Below are 16,114 nucleotides of genomic sequence, written 5' to 3'. Positions count from 1 at the left end.
ATCGAAACTTACATATTTAATGTATGATAGAAAAATGTCATAGATCATTGTCATAAAATTGATGTAGAGCACCCTATAGTGTAGGGGTACGAATAAGAAATTAATGCACTGTGTTGGAGGCCAAAAGCAACAGTCAACCTGAACATAAATAGAATAAAAAGGAAATTACAGTTATAATACATATATAACTTGAATGTGCCATGAAGGAAATGTAATAATAGTTCGGGAAAGCGAAGTGTGTGTGTGTGTGTATATATATATATATGTATATATATGTATATATGTACCTTCCACGTATCGTACAATTTCAGTTTTATTTCCTCGCGAATCTCCTCCATAGTGCGGTGTTCTAAAAGACCAAGGCCAATAAAAAATATTCCTAGACAAGTTGGACTGGCTATACTTTGGTCTAGACAGGTCTTTTTGATAACGGAGAGTACAGTTTTCCCGGGAACTACCCTATCCAAAATCATGTAGAACCAGTGATGAAAAGGACCTTGAAGTAGACCCACAATAGCCATGTTTTTAGTCCTCACATAATCGTGCATATATTTTTCAGAATCATTTGAGTTATAGTATTTTTGTTCTGCATGTGGGGACGCTGCCATAACGTATGTTCTAGTAGGTAAACATTTGTGCTTTCTCAAATATTCATTGCGTTGTTGAAGGACGTCCCCTGCCGCCATCATCAAACCACAACTCACAGTGTTGGTCACTAAAAGGTACTTGCCTAAAATTTGTATTAATGTTTACAAATTACTATAATTTGAAGTTACTTGAAAATTCATTAATATTTGTCAAGATTGTACAAAAATTTGAAAATTTGAATATATTAAATATTCGTACTTACCAAACAATTTTTTCCACACAGTCATTTGCGTACTGAACTTAGTCTATTAGATAAAGTCTATTAGATAATTACTTTTTATTATTAGCCTGATTTTTTAAATATTTGTATATTAGATTTCTTTCTTCTGTATTTTATTTAAAATTCTCTTTTTACTATTAGATAATCAGAGATTTTAATTTTTCGATGCTTGTGAAGACGAAAGTGTTGTCGAACGTGACCCAATAACATACCGGTTCCGACTAACTAAAAAGCGAATACCTTTTACATAGATTTTCAAAACAGATATAAGTTACCGCTTTGTAATATAAATCTGCGCATTACTGAATATAAATTTGCGAAACCGCGGTTATTATAAGATGGAATGCAATCGAAAGTTGCGCCGCGTCTGCGCGGTAGATCTACAACCCCACCGTTCAGCATTTCCTACTTGTTTAAACATTAATCTTTCCATAATCCTTGTTTGGCAAAAAGAACTAACTTAATTTTGGGCCACGCCAAACTTGTGATTTCTCTTTGATAACATATGATAATTTTTTACCAAAAGTCCAAAAATATTAGTTTTAAGGCGCGATAATCGTTTTTTTAAAAGTTGTGCATATAGAAGTTTATGCATATTATACAATCTGAGCATACATATCTTTTCACTACACTGTAGATTTTTATGCATTTATAGGAAATTAAAAAATGTAAAGAGTGCATACAATATCCAAAAATATATGAAAGTATAATACTTTTTACAATATTTAATAGATAAAACAATTTTGTTCATAGGTTCCATTTCTTAAATTATATTCATAAAAATATAATTTTCCATGAATATGCACGGTTTATTTACGACTTACAGTAGTGGATGAAAAAAAAGTCTAAGTAATTTATTTGTGTACTATGTATGAATTTTATGTACACATAACTTGTTAAATAAGGACCTAGACACTTTAAAATTAGTATTTTTGAATTCTACTCATATTCATGTCACTCATATAAACTATTATATACTATAACAAAAAGTCACAAAAAACGAAGATAAATCTAATCTAAAATGAAGTTCAGCCAGTGAAAATACGACTATTATGATGATCTGTTATTTACTATAGTTGCTTAAAGGCTTAAATCTCAACTACTTTTAATTAAAAACTAATTGATTAATTAACTATTTAATTAAAATGGAATTGATATTGACGTACATAATATACAATAGGCTTTTAGACTTTTTTAGTTATTTATTATAAGTCAAAATTTTATAGATATATAATACAATGATAAAAGTTAAGATTATTTAGTCTGAACTGGTTTAGGTTTTGGCAAACCTTCCCTAAATCCATTCCTAGAAAAAATAGAGAAGAGTTGTTTTTTCATTATTCAAAATCAACCACTCTTATTTGCTATTTATTTTACGTTATTTTATACTTACTTGAATTTACGACGGACAATTTTTAAGTAACGCATGCGGCCGGTTCCCGTAGTCTTTCTCCTTTTAGCTTTTATGGACCAATTATCTATAACAAAGTTCAAAATTTTTTGGGCAACTTATGAATAATACTCTGAAATATAACTACTAGAATTTATTGTAAATGTAAAGTAAAATATTACATGATCGCATTTTTCTCTGAGGATATCCACATTGAGCACATTGGGATTTTTGGATATGGTACGAACTACGACCACAACGTCTGCACAATGTATGTGTCTTATTTCGCCGCTTACCAAAGCTCGATGTACCTTTCGTCTGTAAAAATTAATAAAATTGCTAATTACAAAATCATTAAATACTAATACTAAAAGTATTTTGCCATTTGGGTTAGGTTTCATAAACTTTTAGTAAACATAACCTCAATTGGTGCGTAAAAATATTAATATATTTCAGAAATTGTCGTACCATAATTATACCTCTACAATAAATTTATTTAAAGTAATAAAGTATTTGCAATAGGTGCAATAACCAAGATTTCAGTCGAGAGATTAGTTTGAAATCTGGTGACGAGTCACAAACATTTGTCACATAACCTCAATCATCGTTTATTCACATTAATAATATACTGATACGACACATTTACATCAAAACTATAACTTTTTAATATTTTTAAATATAATTTAAAAAGGCTTGAAATATTTTGCAAGAAAATAACTTTTATGATCTCTTTAGAATATTCAGATTTGAGAGATACGAGTATGCGCTTACCATTTTGCACGAAGGAACAGTATAAGAAAGAAGGTTGTATGTGTTCCGATTCCACACGGTCCTTTATTCAAACACACAGTGGTTCTCATTTGAATATTAATTTTACGCAACACAAACAATTTTTTTATTTCTATATATTTATTGTGTATGATTAACTTGATACAATTTGGATCTACGATATATATTGTATTAAAAAAGCATACATATTTGTATTATTTTACTTTCTTTTTAAGAAATAAGGTTAATTTGAATTAACGATAATGTATTAACTTTATAAAGACAAATATATTTATTATTTAAATGACTAATGTATTTAATATATTTGCGAATAATTAAATTACTATCAGGTCATTTGCATCAGTAAGTACGTCGCCAGAATATTGACTTCCAGATGGTACAACGTGTTTGTAACCAACTATACAGTCCTTCAATTTACTATCCTCTTCAATAACACAACCACTACCTAATATGCAATTCTGTATTACGCATCTGCAACAGATGATTTATAAATTATAACTATTTCTTCTATGAACATAAAGTTTAATTATTTTAAATATAAACCGTTGTTTGACATTTGCAGATTCCATTAAAACGCTCTGTGATATTCTAGTCCTTGATTCAATGATTACACTTGGTCCAATATGAGTGTGTTTAAGAGATGTTTTTTCTTCGATAAGAGAATTATTGTCCACATAACAATCTTGCATTTGTGTGCTACATATCAATGCTGTAGGAGCAATAATTGGTACAGGAAACTGTCCATCATTATCGTTATTCCACCATTCTGATATCTAAAATATATTATATTCTACAATATATTCTTATATCTCTATCGATGCTATTAATTTAATGTTTAAAACTATTAATTAAAATAAATGTTGTTCATTTTCACCTTTGTATTAGCAAGGTGGTACATTTGTATGGTATTTGTCCTCAAACCAAATTTCCCATTACTAATATGAGCATAACATCGTATTATATCCCCATGGTAAGCATCTTCTAAATCAGTGCCATGATCATTGTATGCTGACATTTTTCTGATTAATTCGTCGAGTGGTTTCTCAACCGCGAAATAATAGATATCATCCTTTAAATTCATTTGTACTACAGAAGCATTTTTATCATCTGTACATTGTTTGGAAGGTTTTGAAAATTGTTTCCTAACAATATATGGAAGAAGTTCACCTTTCAGTGTAGTAAAATTTCTATAAAAAGCAAAAGTTAATTCAATAAGAAAATTTATAAATTAGATTGTTAAAAGCTTTTTTTGTGAAATTCTACTTACTTATTCTGTACCAGGAAATTTAAAACCCATTTGTTAATGACATACAAATGAGAATCCATTAATTTTGAATGCATAGTAAAACTTGGATGTTTCTGAAGGAATGTTTGTGAAATTTTTATTGTGTCCTCAAAGTCTGAGGCTGAAGCCAAGAAAATTAATCGGCCAGTCTCATTGCAAATACCAATCAAATCAGTTTCAGGCTTCTGTTTGTTTTTTGGACCAGGTGTTACAAAGTCATCTGGTATTTTAGGAACAGGCAACATTAATGCTGTGATACTAGCATTATGTTTTCGATAAAGATTCAAAATTTCACGTATGTCCACATCTGTAATCAAGTCACAAGATATGACCAAAAAATCTGTGTGAATTCTTTCGTGAATAAGTCTGATAGAATCTGCAGTTCCCAAATCTTCTGCATTTTTCACAGCAACGATATCTGTTTTAATTTTGAGATTCAAGTCACTTAGGGCTAAGGAAACATTGCGTTCCATATATTCAGATATAATAACAATAGCTTCTTTAAAACCAACACGTTCTAATAATTGAAGAGGATACCAGAGCATTGGTACATTTCCAATTGGCAACAAACATTTATATTGACTTCGAGTAAGCTCAGTCATACGGGAACCTCCTCCAGCAGCAAGTACAACTGCTTGGAACTCTTTATAAGGTAACATTCTGTTTACCTAATAATTAATAATACATATTAAATTACTATAAAGGGAAACAAATTTGTTGTATACTAAAACTAAAGGTTACTTATTTTACAATAATACACGATAAAACGTACAATAAAGAAAAAGAATGAAATTATTAATATTTTCTTCTCAGTGTGACTCTAATAACCTCTAGTGACAGATGATGCATGTGTCATCAATGATACGTTGGTTATTTAACGCCGCTGCATTTAGGTTAGATCAAGTTGTATCTCAAGTATTTCCAGCATTCTAAAACAGAAATTATAAAATTTGACAAAAATAGAATATCATGAAATATATTATATAAAATTTACATAATTTTATATTGAAGTATTAATTATAGCATTCCTAACCTATAGCAGAGTTATCAAATCTAGAGAAAACGTGTATCTCGAGAGAGATCAGTTAGATTAATAAATATGTGTGCAAATGAAGACGATATAATTACCGTAGGAAAGTATGTGATAATAAAAAAGTTAAACTTTAAAAAGATTTATAAAGTAACTATGAATGGTACTTTAATGTTGGGGAAAGATGCAGTACAGATGCATGAGATTATTGGAAAACCATTTTGGACTACCTTTGAGATGGTACAAGTAAGAGGAGAGAAGCGAACATATTCTTTAAAAGAAGTAGTAGAAACAGAGTCATTGAATGATTTACTAAGTGAACTACCAAGTGGTAGTGACAATCGTTCTATTATCGATGACGGTACATCACAGAAGCTTTCCAAGGAACAAATACTTCAGCTTCAAGAATCTGGCAAAAGCGGTAAAGAAATAGTGGGCAGTTTAATTGAGAACAATAAATCTTTCTTAGAGAGAACTGAATACTCTCAGGAAAAGTACCTGAAAAAAAAGGAACAGAAGTATCTCCGATATATAACAATATGGAAACCCAGTATAAATTTATTGCACGATATATATTTTAAGCTAGATCATAACAAAATTGGAAATTTAAGAATGGATTCTTTGGCACAGTTATTGTCATACAGTGACGTTCAATCAGATGGTTTATACATATTGTATGACAGTGGATCACACGGTTTGCCAGCAGCTGCAATGTTAAATAGAATTGGTTCAAATACAAAGGGACATTTGATTAATTTGCACCCTGGAAACGAGCCTCAGGTTGCACTTATTAATGCTATGAATTTTCCTAAAGAACAATCAGACAGGTTGCTTAATGTCAATATCTACGGTTTCTTGAGACTGTATTACCAGGGTGCAAGTGCAGTGTTGGATAAAATATCTAAAAAAGCTTATAATGATAATATAAATAAGGTAAAAAAAGTAAAAAATAAAAATAATGAGAATCACGTAAATAAACAACTTCCACAAGTAGAAGAAAAAATAGATATGAAAGAGGAAACTTTAGATAATAATGAATTAAATAATGAGATCAAGCATAGCATAGGTGTGAAAGAGAAAAATTTAGATGACAATGAATCAAATGATGAGATCAAACATAGTATAGATGAGAAAGAGAAAAATTTAGATAACAATGAATCAAATGATAAGATTAAGCATAGCACAGATATGAAAGAGGCAAATTCAGATATTGTTAATGAATTAAATGAAGATGTTAAACATAGCACAAATGGTAGTTTAAAACGCAAACGAAATGAAAGTGATAAATGTAAATCTGCAGAACTTACTCCTGTAAAGAAACCAAAGTGGTTACCAAAAACACAAGAAGCAGTGGATCTTGTTAATGGGTCTAAAGCTCGGGGATTGGCCATCATAGCAAGAGAACATCCTTTGAACATTGTTATAGCTCTTCTACCTTTTCTAGGACCATCTAGACCATTTGTAATTTATCATGTGCATCGAGAACCATTACTGGAGACTTACATGACATTGAAACAAAAGCAAAACGTTATTAATTTAAAACTTTTCTCCAATTTCCTGCGATCGTATCAAGTATTACCAGATAGAACACATCCTGATATTTTAACCAGTGATACTGGAGGTTATTTATTAAGTGGATATTTAGTTCAGTAATAAGAAATACTTGAGTAAACTTATACCATAAATAATAATATACTCTTTATAAATGCTTTATATTTAAATTAATTTTTTGAAAATAATAAAGAAATGTCATTTTATATTTCATGTATGATTTACTTAATTCTATTAGAATTAGCAATATTAGAAATCTGTTTTTTATATTTGAAATTTTTGACAGCAGTAGTATTGGGAATAATTCTGTGATCCTTCTTGTCAATGAAGTTAGGTTTCTTTAATTCTCCATGTCAATAAAGTTAGATTTCTCTGCATCGGTCGAGTTCGTGAACTTTTCTTAGAAAATTTAAATGTCAATATAAAAGAAAATAAGAATTTCTTACAAGAAATGCTTACGTAACAGATGGTACTGATTTAAAGACTGAGCATTTGAAAAAATGTCGAATTATCAAGTCACATACTTACATATACGGAGGTAGTATTCGAGAGGTTAGGAATGTGAATATAAACGTATTTACAAATGAATTCTGTGACGCTTCTACCACTAAAACTTTCGTCGAAGAATTTATTCATGATGATCAGGAAAAAATTGCACGTGAAATTCAATATCTCGACGTTGCTGATCATACTGTTGATTGTCTTTTTATGTATACGTTATTTGCCTTCCACAAAGTGTTCCCTTAACGAGCAAGAAGTAAGGAACAAGACGAAATTCAGACTCATGGTACTCATACTGTCTAGTCCTGATAACTTAGAACGAAGGGCAACAATCAGGAAAACATGGCTGGCTCAGAAGCAAGCCACGGTCAAGCATTTCTTTGTAATAGGAACTTTAGATATATTGACAGAGCAAAGAAAAACTCTGCATTCTGAACAGCAGAAATTTGATGATTTACTATTATTATCAAGGCTACCAGATTCTTATGGGACTCTAACGAAGAAAGTTTTATACGCATTCAAGGAAATCTATGAATACTATGAATTTGACTTTGTGATGAAATGCGATGATGATACATTTGCCCTGGTACATAAGATTTTAAAAGAGCTAGATAAGTGGGACAGCAAAGGAACAAAAAAGGAACTATATTGGGGATTTTTTAATGGAAAGGCACATGTCAAAAGAAGTGGACCATGGAAAGAGACAGATTGGATATTATGTGATTATTATCTTCCTTATGCGCTTGGAGGAGGATATATTTTATCTTATAATTTAGTAAAATTTATTGCTGTAAATGCAGACATTTTTAAGTATGATTTTGATAATATAAAATTGAATTGTTATTAAGTATTATATTTAATATTTCTTACTATTGGGTATATTTTTAGATTGTACAAAGCAGAAGATGTGTCTGTTGGTGTTTGGACAGCACCTTTGGCAAATATTGAAAGAAAACACGACATACGTTTTAACACTGAATACAGATCGCGTGGATGTTCTAATCAGTATATAGTTACGCATAAACAGACCATTGAAAACATGAAAAATATGCATGAATATTATCAAGCATCTGGAGCATTATGTATGAAAGAAATAAGAAATCACATGAGCTACCAATATAATTGGACAGTTCCACCTAGTCAATGTTGCAATTTACAATCAGGCATTCCATAGCAATCAAATCTCTTCTTTTCATACATCTGATATTCTAGTCATTTCTTCATTTTGAATTGTTATGCAAATTTGTACTCAACCACTAAATTTGTTAGTAATTACTCTCATGAATCTTTTATTTATTTATCAAAAACGATTATAATAATTCAATCTAAATAACTAGATGCTTCATAGTTTTCATAGTTAGTTAATCAAGGAATGAATAACGATAAATGAGTAAAAATTCGAATATTATCATATAAAAACATGCATTTCATATTAATACTCTTCTTTTGTAATGAATAAGTTAAGCATATTTATGGTTATTTTTTGTACATACGCTTGAATAGAAATAGAAATTAAAAAAACCGTTTTTGTAAATTAAATATATTTTTTTCGCTTATATATATCAAATTCAATATCATAGAGTATATTTTATTTCAACAAAAAGAAACTTATTCCCTTTTTCTCTCTTTATACAGTATCATTTACATTTATAAAATATAAAAACAGCAATATATATATATATATAATTTTTTACTTTAATACAATACTTATGTAGTAAAATGGTATTTCAATTGAGTAAATCACAGATATTTGAAAACGACCAATTCAAAATAAATTACTACTTTATATATCTAAAATGAAAAACGGAAAGACAACAATAAAGTCACGGCCGATTTTCAAATGTTCTCTCTGTGATAAGCTATTAATTTATCGCATTTTCATTACATCTTATATTGCTGATAATATAAGTATTATCAAACATAAAATTAAAAAAGAAACTTTTTTAGCAATATTAGATGCAATGGAGGTTTTAGTATTTTCTTTATATCCTTTTTCTTTTTTCTTTACAAATTTCCTATTTGTTTACTTTTATACAATAAAACTTCGTTTCATGTTAAACCATGAAATAATGTTATATCCTAATTTTAGAAATGATGCATAAATCTTTTGTTTCATTTTAAAATAGATGAACATATTTATGCATTTCCTAGAACTTACTTCTTCTTCCTATCTTGTGTACATTTTGGGCAATACCATTTTCCTTTAGGTTTTGTAGTTAATCCAACGCATGCAAAGTGGAACCATTCTATAGGACACTATACCAAAAGAGAATATTGTTAAAAGATTACAAATATTTAAAGAGATATTTGAGATAATATACACTTACGTCTGGATTATCACAACCAATCATTTCTCCATAAGAAACTTGATGACACAGACAATAAGTTGGTTCATTAGGATCTACTGGCATGTCTAAAACATCTGCTGGATGGCCAAGTGCAGTAGAATCTACTTGAGCACCACTTCCAACAGCCCCAGCTGACGAAGCAGAGGCAACAGATCCTCCTGAAATTATGTTCAATGAATTATAATCTTTTCATGAATATAGATGAAACACAATATCAACTAATTTTACCTTTCTTTTGTTTTTTCCTAGCTGATTTTAACTCATCTTCACTATTTGTGCCTACAGCTCCTTTCTTTCGTTTCTCCTTCTCCTTCAATTTTTTCCTACCCTTTTTACTAGCGTTATTCTCTTCTTGTGCCCTACTACTATTTAATGCTTTATCTTGTATCTCAGCTTCAAATCTAGCCAAATCTGAATCTAGTCTCCTAATATGTTTGTCTACTAATTCATATGTTTGTATTGCCAACTGAACTTTGTCATCGCCATATTCTTTTGCTTTATTGAACAAATTTTGAATGTGGGTCAACTGTTCTTTCTTCTTTTCCGGAGATTCTTTTTTCATATTTTTCAAATAATCATCTGCTAATTTATCTATGTCTTTCATTAATCCTTGTGCTCTGGCATCGAGATCTCTCATCAAAGTGAAGTTTCTTTGTAGTTCAATAGGTAAATGCTCCAAACCTGATGAAATAAAATTTGATAAATAATAAGAATTGCAGCAAGAAATTATTTTCTCTATTATTAGTAATGTATTTATTCGATAGAATTGAATTTGTGGTATCATAATATATATGTGAGTGACATTAATAAAATTTTAATTAATTTTTATGTGACATAACTCTATAAAAATATAGTTTTGTTTTTGTTTTAGATCAAAAAAGATTGAACACTTACTGTCCAAATAATGCTCCAGGTATAATGCAGTTGTCATGTTTATTTTCATACAATTGAAAAATGAAGGAGAATGTAATTTATAGAAATATTAAAATAATTTATTATTTGCACCAAATTTCGGGTATCATTAAAAGAATCTATGAAACTTCCTGAGAAGGAACGATCGATGAATGTAGACGGTGCAAAGCAACATGTATTACTGTCATGACTACCAACTATATTGCTACCATCATTGTTCTTCTGGCGGGAAAGCGCAATTTGCTGTCTAATAATCCCACAATAATACATTCAGGGGGCAAATGTACATTATGACATGACACGTTATAACATAATTATGACATTATAACGCAATTTTTTACCCTATAATTTGTTTACAAATTAGAAAGAAAACTTGAAACTAACATAGTTAGGTTAATTAGAAATTCAAATTATTACAATAACAGTATATTATTATAATGTAAACATCATTATGTATCGTATGTAATTATTTATTACGTGAATTGAATTAGAAAATAAATACGTAAAATTAAATCTAAAAAAACGATGATACGCAGAATCGATTGAGAATCGTAGTTCAGATGAAAAACATGGCGGCTTGTATTTCTTTAACATCAAAGTAGGTGCAGTCGTAAATGAAACTAGAAGTGGTCATAGAATTCTTATCAGGAATGAGCAAAAATTCAATATTTAACCTAAATCTAATGCTTTTTGTATGTTAAAAGAAATTTAAGTAGATCGTACATAATTCGCGGTAAGTTTTAACAAGTTTCAAGGTTGGAGTTGTTCAATGAAATATGTTCACTTTAACATGTTGACTGTCATATGATTTTTATACATTTTGCCACGGAAGTCGCACTCAAGATCGGAGTGTGTTACACATTGAATTTTTGAAAAATATTATATTGTATTTGCCCATTTTTTTCCTGAGGATCTCTTTTATCTAAGTCATTCATATTGTTGAAAATTTATTAGGTCATGAAATTTATTTTATTTTAATCATTCTAAAAAATTTAGTAATATCAATCATCGATGACCATCGTGGCAGTCAACATGTTAAGTTAGTGGTGTATTTGATAAATTTCAGTAAGCAATATTTTTTTATGCTAAATATAATTATATATCTCTGGTGGGCGAGTAAAATAATGTAAGCCAAATTTTGTTGAAAATGGGAGAAATACACTAACGGCTATTTTTTACTTATGCAAAAGTTTCTCTTGCTCAACTTACTTTTTAATTCGAATTATTTTTATAAAGCATCTTAATCGCTATAGATAGTGCTTGATTGAATAAATATAGGTTAAACTTAAAAATTTGATTAAAATTATATCTTATTATTTAAAACAAAAAAAAAAAAGAATATTTCTAAATTGAGTATGATGTACATTTTATAAGATCAGTGGGACAAGATATATGTCATCACATTCATATTCAAAATTAAACATCTGATTTTACAATGTACTTTAGATGTTATAAGTACTTGTTCACATGTATATGCATATATCTTATTTTATATAATTTATTGTACTAAAGTGCTTTTGTATTGTTTATTATATTATTATATTATATGGAGCTTTTTGTCGCATAATATTGTATAATATTATATAATATATAAATTGCTAATATATATATATGGTTCTGCAATATATAAGGGATAAATATGGTAATATGTAATATATAGTAAATGGAAATCCTTGTAACCCTATAAGGGAAACAATAAAGAAACCCATCTATTATAAGTGCTTTTCTGCAAAACCAATAATTCCAATTTATACTCTTTTGCCCATTTACCAAAAATATATCAAATATATTATATCCAATTAAAAGAATAAATCATTCATTTTGCAGCCAAAAGATGGTAAAACTATATGCGCTGTCTGTTTTGTATAAAAATCCTACATCAGCGACAATGTTAAAAGCTGCTTATGATGTAGAGTCATTTTCGTTTTTTCAAAGAGGAAGCATCAAAGAGTTTATGACATTTATAAGTAAGACTATTGTGGAACGTACTCAGAGTTGCTCTAGACAGAGCGTGAAGGAAGGAGGTAACACTTGCAAAAGCTTATGGAGATTCTTAGTAATTTCCAATTGTTAAATTGTAATGCTTTGCAGATTACATGTGTCACGTGTTTGTACGAGCAGATAATCTTGCTGCAGTACTTATATCGGACCATGAATATCCTAGAAGAGTAGCACATACACTAATTACAAAAGTTATGGACGATTTTGTAGCAAAATATCCACAATCTATGTGGGATACGTTGAGTGAAGCTATGACTGACTTTGCACAGGTTAACATATATTTAGCAAAATATCAAAACCCAAATGAAGCAGATGCTCTTACTAAAATGCAAAACGACTTAGACGAGACAAAAATTATTTTAGTAAGTATAAATCTTGAAAATAACAGCAAAGAAATATCTTCTGGATTATATTAATGATATCTATTTTATGCGTCTTTGTAGCACAATACATTAGAGGCTGTTCTTCAAAGAGGTGAGAATTTGGATGAATTGGTTTCCAAGTCACAAGGTCTTAGCACTCAGTCGAAAGCGTTTTACAAAACTGCGCGTAAAACTAATTCGTGTTGTAGTTTAGCTCCTTAAAACTCTTTGTTGTGAAAATCATGCTATGTTTCATTGTAATTTTATAATATCAATACAGAGTGTAAAGAAATTAGTATTACATACAGATTTCATTAAAATGGATAATTTGTAAATTTTACATGTAGATGTTATCATGTGGCAAAATTCGATATTTTGTGTACAGACTGTTTGTATATAAGGTGTATTAATGCACTTAAATGGTGTATCAAGCTACTGCCGGATTCACTCAATTGATTTTAATACTTTTTATTCATTCTTAATTATTTTTTTCTTTTTCTTTTTGTAAAAACCAACTTGGTCTTAGAAGAATCGTACTATAGTTTTGTGTATAGGAATACATTCCGACTTTTATTTATATGTTGACAAAATATATAAAAACGATTATAAAAATAAAGTGAATATTTCTCTACTAAAGATAAGTACATGATGTAAGTACAACTTTTAAATTTATTTAAGTGCCGAGATGGGTTATTACAAAATGAAGCTTTGTAAACAGTTACCTTGGTGTTTATTTATAACGTAACGTAGCATAATAGTAAATGAAAAATATTTTTGCTATTAAAACTTAGTTTTTTTCCTTTTTATCCCTTATTGCCTTATATGTTCTTGTTAATGACTTGTAAAATTAAATCGTTTTGTACTACTGTAAAATGAAACAATAAGTTGTAATATTGCGAATATGAAACGACTTGACGAAGCGATAAAAAGTGAAGTACTATTTCATACATTACTCGATAATTTCCATATATGAGTTGTACCAACTTTACAGATAATTAAAATTCTAATTTGTTTCTCTATAATTAAATATATATATATACATGTTATATGTACTTATAAATGAATATAATACGCAGGTATATGTAGCTAAAGTGTATTTAATGTAATGCGTGTACAAGTGTAAACAATTATATATATATCTATATATCTATGTAATTTTGAAAATATATTTATATTTTTAACACGTTTTTCTTTTTTGTGGCAGAATCGAAATGATTTGAATTATTTCATTTTATTATTTAGAGATTGTGAAACGAGACTGTAGAATTATGTTTAATTTTACTAGATTATAGCAATAACTTTCTACTATGAGAACAATTTATTTTGATCCAAATCATTACAAATCAGTTTTAACATAGCTATTAACAAGGTAATTTAAATAGATCGCAATTTATAAAGTCGCGGGGTGTGCGACGAGAAATACTGAATATGAAGTTTTTATCCTTCAAAATCCATGGGACCTTACCAAGTTTTTTATTACAGTTATATGCATACTTTTCGGATTCGATCTGAAACATTACAACAAATTTTTATAATGTATATACGATTTAATAATTTAATGTAACTAAAGTTACATACTTATACTTACTTCACTAAGTAGCTTGTTTATAGTATCTATTCCATCACGTGTAATGTACAGTTCTGGAGCAATTTCCGTTACTGGCGTTTTCTCCAAGCGAGCATACATAGTATACTTAGTATGATACATTCGTAATGAGTCGGTTAATTCATTAGTATCAACAAATACCCAATCATTAAATTTTTCTTGTTTAATTTCTTCTTCTAAATTTAAGTTTTCTATGTCGTTAATTACATCTACGTTATTCCACTCTTTGTTCCAATCATAGATTAATATCTCTGTGTGAGAAGATAGCCAAGACAAGCATTTTTCTTTAGTCGCGACGCTCAGATCTGACAAAAATTTTTTTGTAAAGACCTTTGAATTTATTTCATCTATGTTACCTCGTTTTTTAATTCTTTCCTGTAATATATTCAATCAATAGAGTAATATTAATCTTAACTGACATAATTTTGTTGGAAATGAGACAAAACTTACTAGAACAGTTTCTGGGGTTGCATCCAAATATATGACTAAATGCGGTCTCATCAAAAGATGGAATGTGTTTGTCCTCATCATATCAAATTCATTCACAGCTTTTTTGCTAAGATACCCAGAATTATACATAGCATGCATATAACCAGCTTCTGTAAAGATGGAACGATTAAGAACCACTCCCTGTCCAGTTGCCAAAATATGAACCAGCGCGTTCATGTATTGTTCTATTCTCATTACAAATATTGCAAATTGGATACGGGCTGTTCCCTCGTGATTAGGATCTCTTAGGAAATCTGTTAGGTCACGCATACGCCACTCATCTTTCAGTTTTGGATTTAGACTGCGTACGTCAAATCCATAATAATTTATATACATTTCATCAAATACTGGTGGTGGCATATATAATAAACCAAATTCTTTTGCTATTTGTTCGCAAAGTTTACTTTTTCCTACTGCAGGAGGGCCATCTACGACTATTAATTTGGTATTTTCATCATATCTGAGAGTTGTTGGATCAAAAGTCATATTTATTTCACTGCATTGTTTTTTCCAATAAGGAAATGGAGCTGGTTTAGTTATCTGGGGTTTAGTTGGCAATGTTTTCATAAATGCCACTTGTGTCATATAATTAAAATTCTTTGATGCCTATAAAAAGTAATTATATGAATAAGTTTGGTAATGGAAAGTATTCAGGATAAAAAAGAACATTTTATAAAACTATTTAGCTATACATTATACATACAAATAGATAAACGATTTTGACAATATACAACTATACTTTCACAATATACTTTAATTATTAAATATCAAACATATTTAATGACACTGTGCATATAATTTTTATTATATGTTAATGTCTTTATTATAATAATTCAGAAAGTACTAACCTTACATAATCGAGTTAAATATCCGATGGAATTGCCTTTAATGAAGGTAGTACAGAATATCGATATCATTGTACTGAAATAAATATTATCTCAGTCAAATTTTAATACAATTAATGACATATAATGTAACAAAG

General features: G+C 29.1%; 7 protein-coding genes across 15 annotated transcripts in view; 2 read left to right on the top strand and 5 right to left on the bottom strand.

The window, feature by feature from the left end:
• LOC138188290 (mpv17-like protein 2) overlaps positions 1–16,114 on the bottom strand; it is an 86,949-nt gene that overhangs the window by 357 nt on the left and 70,478 nt on the right. Inside the window, exons 2-4 of the mRNA XM_069129928.1 lie at positions 851–891; positions 288–730; positions 13–138 (exon numbers count right to left, since the gene is read on the bottom strand). Of these exons, the coding sequence (XP_068986029.1) occupies positions 13–138; positions 288–730; positions 851–875 (594 nt within the window). The 5' untranslated portion in view covers positions 876–891. The remainder of the gene's footprint in view (positions 1–12; positions 139–287; positions 731–850; positions 892–16,114) is intronic.
• Positions 2,051–3,155, bottom strand: RpL37-1 (ribosomal protein L37-1). Of its 2 annotated transcripts, none has more exons than XM_069130137.1 (4): positions 3,030–3,155; positions 2,441–2,576; positions 2,262–2,346; positions 2,051–2,174 (listed from the first exon to the last, which is right to left on the bottom strand). In XM_069130137.1, exons 1-4 carry the CDS (start codon positions 3,030–3,032, stop codon positions 2,123–2,125), a joined length of 276 nt encoding a protein of 91 aa, XP_068986238.1. In that variant the 5' UTR covers positions 3,033–3,155; the 3' UTR covers positions 2,051–2,122. The 2 variants fall into 2 exon arrangements, with proteins under 2 accessions (XP_068986238.1, XP_068986239.1); XM_069130138.1 differs by lacking the exon at positions 3,030–3,155 and adding an exon at positions 2,727–2,885.
• On the bottom strand, positions 3,190–7,075 carry eIF2Bgamma (eukaryotic translation initiation factor 2B subunit gamma). Of its 6 annotated transcripts, none has more exons than XM_069130124.1 (6): positions 6,942–7,075; positions 6,670–6,860; positions 4,315–5,000; positions 3,922–4,234; positions 3,591–3,820; positions 3,190–3,518 (listed from the first exon to the last, which is right to left on the bottom strand). In XM_069130124.1, exons 2-6 carry the CDS (start codon positions 6,778–6,780, stop codon positions 3,362–3,364), a joined length of 1,497 nt encoding a protein of 498 aa, XP_068986225.1. In that variant the 5' UTR covers positions 6,781–6,860; positions 6,942–7,075; the 3' UTR covers positions 3,190–3,361. The 6 variants fall into 6 exon arrangements, with proteins under 6 accessions (XP_068986225.1, XP_068986228.1, XP_068986227.1 ...); XM_069130127.1 differs by adding an exon at positions 5,161–5,261 and having other exon boundaries at positions 6,670–7,012; XM_069130126.1 differs by lacking the exons at positions 6,670–6,860; positions 6,942–7,075 and adding exons at positions 5,161–5,261; positions 5,366–5,635.
• Positions 7,250–9,285, top strand: beta3GalTII (beta-1,3-galactosyltransferase 6). Its single transcript, XM_069130131.1, has 2 exons — positions 7,250–8,224; positions 8,303–9,285. Exons 1-2 carry the CDS (start codon positions 7,497–7,499, stop codon positions 8,586–8,588), a joined length of 1,014 nt encoding a protein of 337 aa, XP_068986232.1. The 5' UTR covers positions 7,250–7,496; the 3' UTR covers positions 8,589–9,285.
• Positions 8,991–10,850, bottom strand: Ing5 (inhibitor of growth protein 5). The gene is made up of 4 exons (XM_069130132.1): positions 10,657–10,850; positions 9,991–10,443; positions 9,742–9,920; positions 8,991–9,670 (listed from the first exon to the last, which is right to left on the bottom strand). The coding sequence occupies exons 1-4, from the start codon at positions 10,703–10,705 to the stop codon at positions 9,569–9,571; spliced, it is 783 nt and encodes a 260-aa protein (XP_068986233.1). The 5' UTR covers positions 10,706–10,850; the 3' UTR covers positions 8,991–9,568.
• Ykt6 (YKT6 v-SNARE homolog) lies at positions 11,219–14,220 on the top strand. 3 transcript variants are annotated; one of them, XM_069130135.1, is made up of 4 exons: positions 11,219–11,407; positions 12,502–12,698; positions 12,766–13,037; positions 13,119–14,220. In XM_069130135.1, the coding sequence occupies exons 2-4, from the start codon at positions 12,509–12,511 to the stop codon at positions 13,257–13,259; spliced, it is 603 nt and encodes a 200-aa protein (XP_068986236.1). In that variant the 5' UTR covers positions 11,219–11,407; positions 12,502–12,508; the 3' UTR covers positions 13,260–14,220. The 3 variants fall into 3 exon arrangements, with proteins under 3 accessions (XP_068986236.1, XP_068986234.1, XP_068986237.1); XM_069130133.1 differs by lacking the exon at positions 11,219–11,407 and adding an exon at positions 11,482–11,800; XM_069130136.1 differs by lacking the exon at positions 11,219–11,407 and adding an exon at positions 11,483–11,713.
• On the bottom strand, positions 13,580–16,111 carry ND-42 (NADH dehydrogenase (ubiquinone) subunit ND-42). Its single transcript, XM_069130130.1, has 4 exons — positions 15,981–16,111; positions 15,094–15,738; positions 14,626–15,018; positions 13,580–14,545 (listed from the first exon to the last, which is right to left on the bottom strand). The coding sequence occupies exons 1-4, from the start codon at positions 16,047–16,049 to the stop codon at positions 14,399–14,401; spliced, it is 1,254 nt and encodes a 417-aa protein (XP_068986231.1). The 5' UTR covers positions 16,050–16,111; the 3' UTR covers positions 13,580–14,398.

This window comes from Bombus flavifrons, chromosome 16, assembly GCF_040668555.2.
Source record: "Bombus flavifrons isolate JBK064 chromosome 16, iyBomFlav1_principal, whole genome shotgun sequence".
NCBI classification, from domain to species: domain Eukaryota; kingdom Metazoa; phylum Arthropoda; class Insecta; order Hymenoptera; family Apidae; genus Bombus; species Bombus flavifrons.
The sequence above is the reverse complement of the archived record's forward strand: the minus strand, read 5'-3'. Positions and strand labels throughout refer to the sequence as shown.

Bases quoted from the DNA above. Each gene is read 5' to 3' on its own strand.
- RpL37-1 (XM_069130137.1), bottom strand. The intron at 2,347-2,440 runs GTAATATTTTAC...ACTTTGTTATAG, and splicing joins TCAGAGAAAAATGCGATCAT to ATAATTGGTCCATAAAAGCT. The intron at 2,175-2,261 runs GTAAGTATAAAA...TATTTTTTCTAG, and splicing joins ATTGTCCGTCGTAAATTCAA to GAATGGATTTAGGGAAGGTT.
- eIF2Bgamma (XM_069130124.1), bottom strand. From the start codon at position 6,780: ATGTTCAAAGGATGTTCTCTTGCTATGATGGCCAATCCCCGAGCTTTA. The intron at 5,001-6,669 runs GTAAGTTCTGCA...ATTAATTATTAG, and splicing joins ACTTTGGTTTCTTTACAGGA to GTAAACAGAATGTTACCTTA. The intron at 3,821-3,921 runs GTGAAAATGAAC...AATATATTTTAG, and splicing joins ACCACCTTGCTAATACAAAG to ATATCAGAATGGTGGAATAA.
- beta3GalTII (XM_069130131.1), top strand. From the start codon at position 7,497: ATGAATTCTGTGACGCTTCTACCACTAAAACTTTCGTCGAAGAATTTA. The intron at 8,225-8,302 runs GTATGATTTTGA...GTATATTTTTAG, and splicing joins GTAAATGCAGACATTTTTAA to ATTGTACAAAGCAGAAGATG.
- Ing5 (XM_069130132.1), bottom strand. From the start codon at position 10,705: ATGAAAATAAACATGACAACTGCATTATACCTGGAGCATTATTTGGAC. The intron at 10,444-10,656 runs GTAAGTGTTCAA...TTATTTCATCAG, and splicing joins CCTGGAGCATTATTTGGACA to GTTTGGAGCATTTACCTATT. The intron at 9,921-9,990 runs GTAAAATTAGTT...ACATAATTTCAG, and splicing joins TAGGAAAAAACAAAAGAAAG to GAGGATCTGTTGCCTCTGCT.
- Ykt6 (XM_069130133.1), top strand. From the start codon at position 11,757: ATGCTAAATATAATTATATATCTCTGGTGGGCGAGTAAAATAAT. The intron at 11,801-12,501 runs GTAAGCCAAATT...TTCATTTTGCAG, and splicing joins TGGTGGGCGAGTAAAATAAT to CCAAAAGATGGTAAAACTAT. The intron at 13,038-13,118 runs GTAAGTATAAAT...GCGTCTTTGTAG, and splicing joins ACGAGACAAAAATTATTTTA to CACAATACATTAGAGGCTGT.
- ND-42 (XM_069130130.1), bottom strand. From the start codon at position 16,049: ATGATATCGATATTCTGTACTACCTTCATTAAAGGCAATTCCATCGGA. The intron at 15,739-15,980 runs GTTAGTACTTTC...TACTTTTTATAG, and splicing joins ATTTAACTCGATTATGTAAG to GCATCAAAGAATTTTAATTA. The intron at 14,546-14,625 runs GTAAGTATAAGT...GTAATGTTTCAG, and splicing joins TAAACAAGCTACTTAGTGAA to ATCGAATCCGAAAAGTATGC.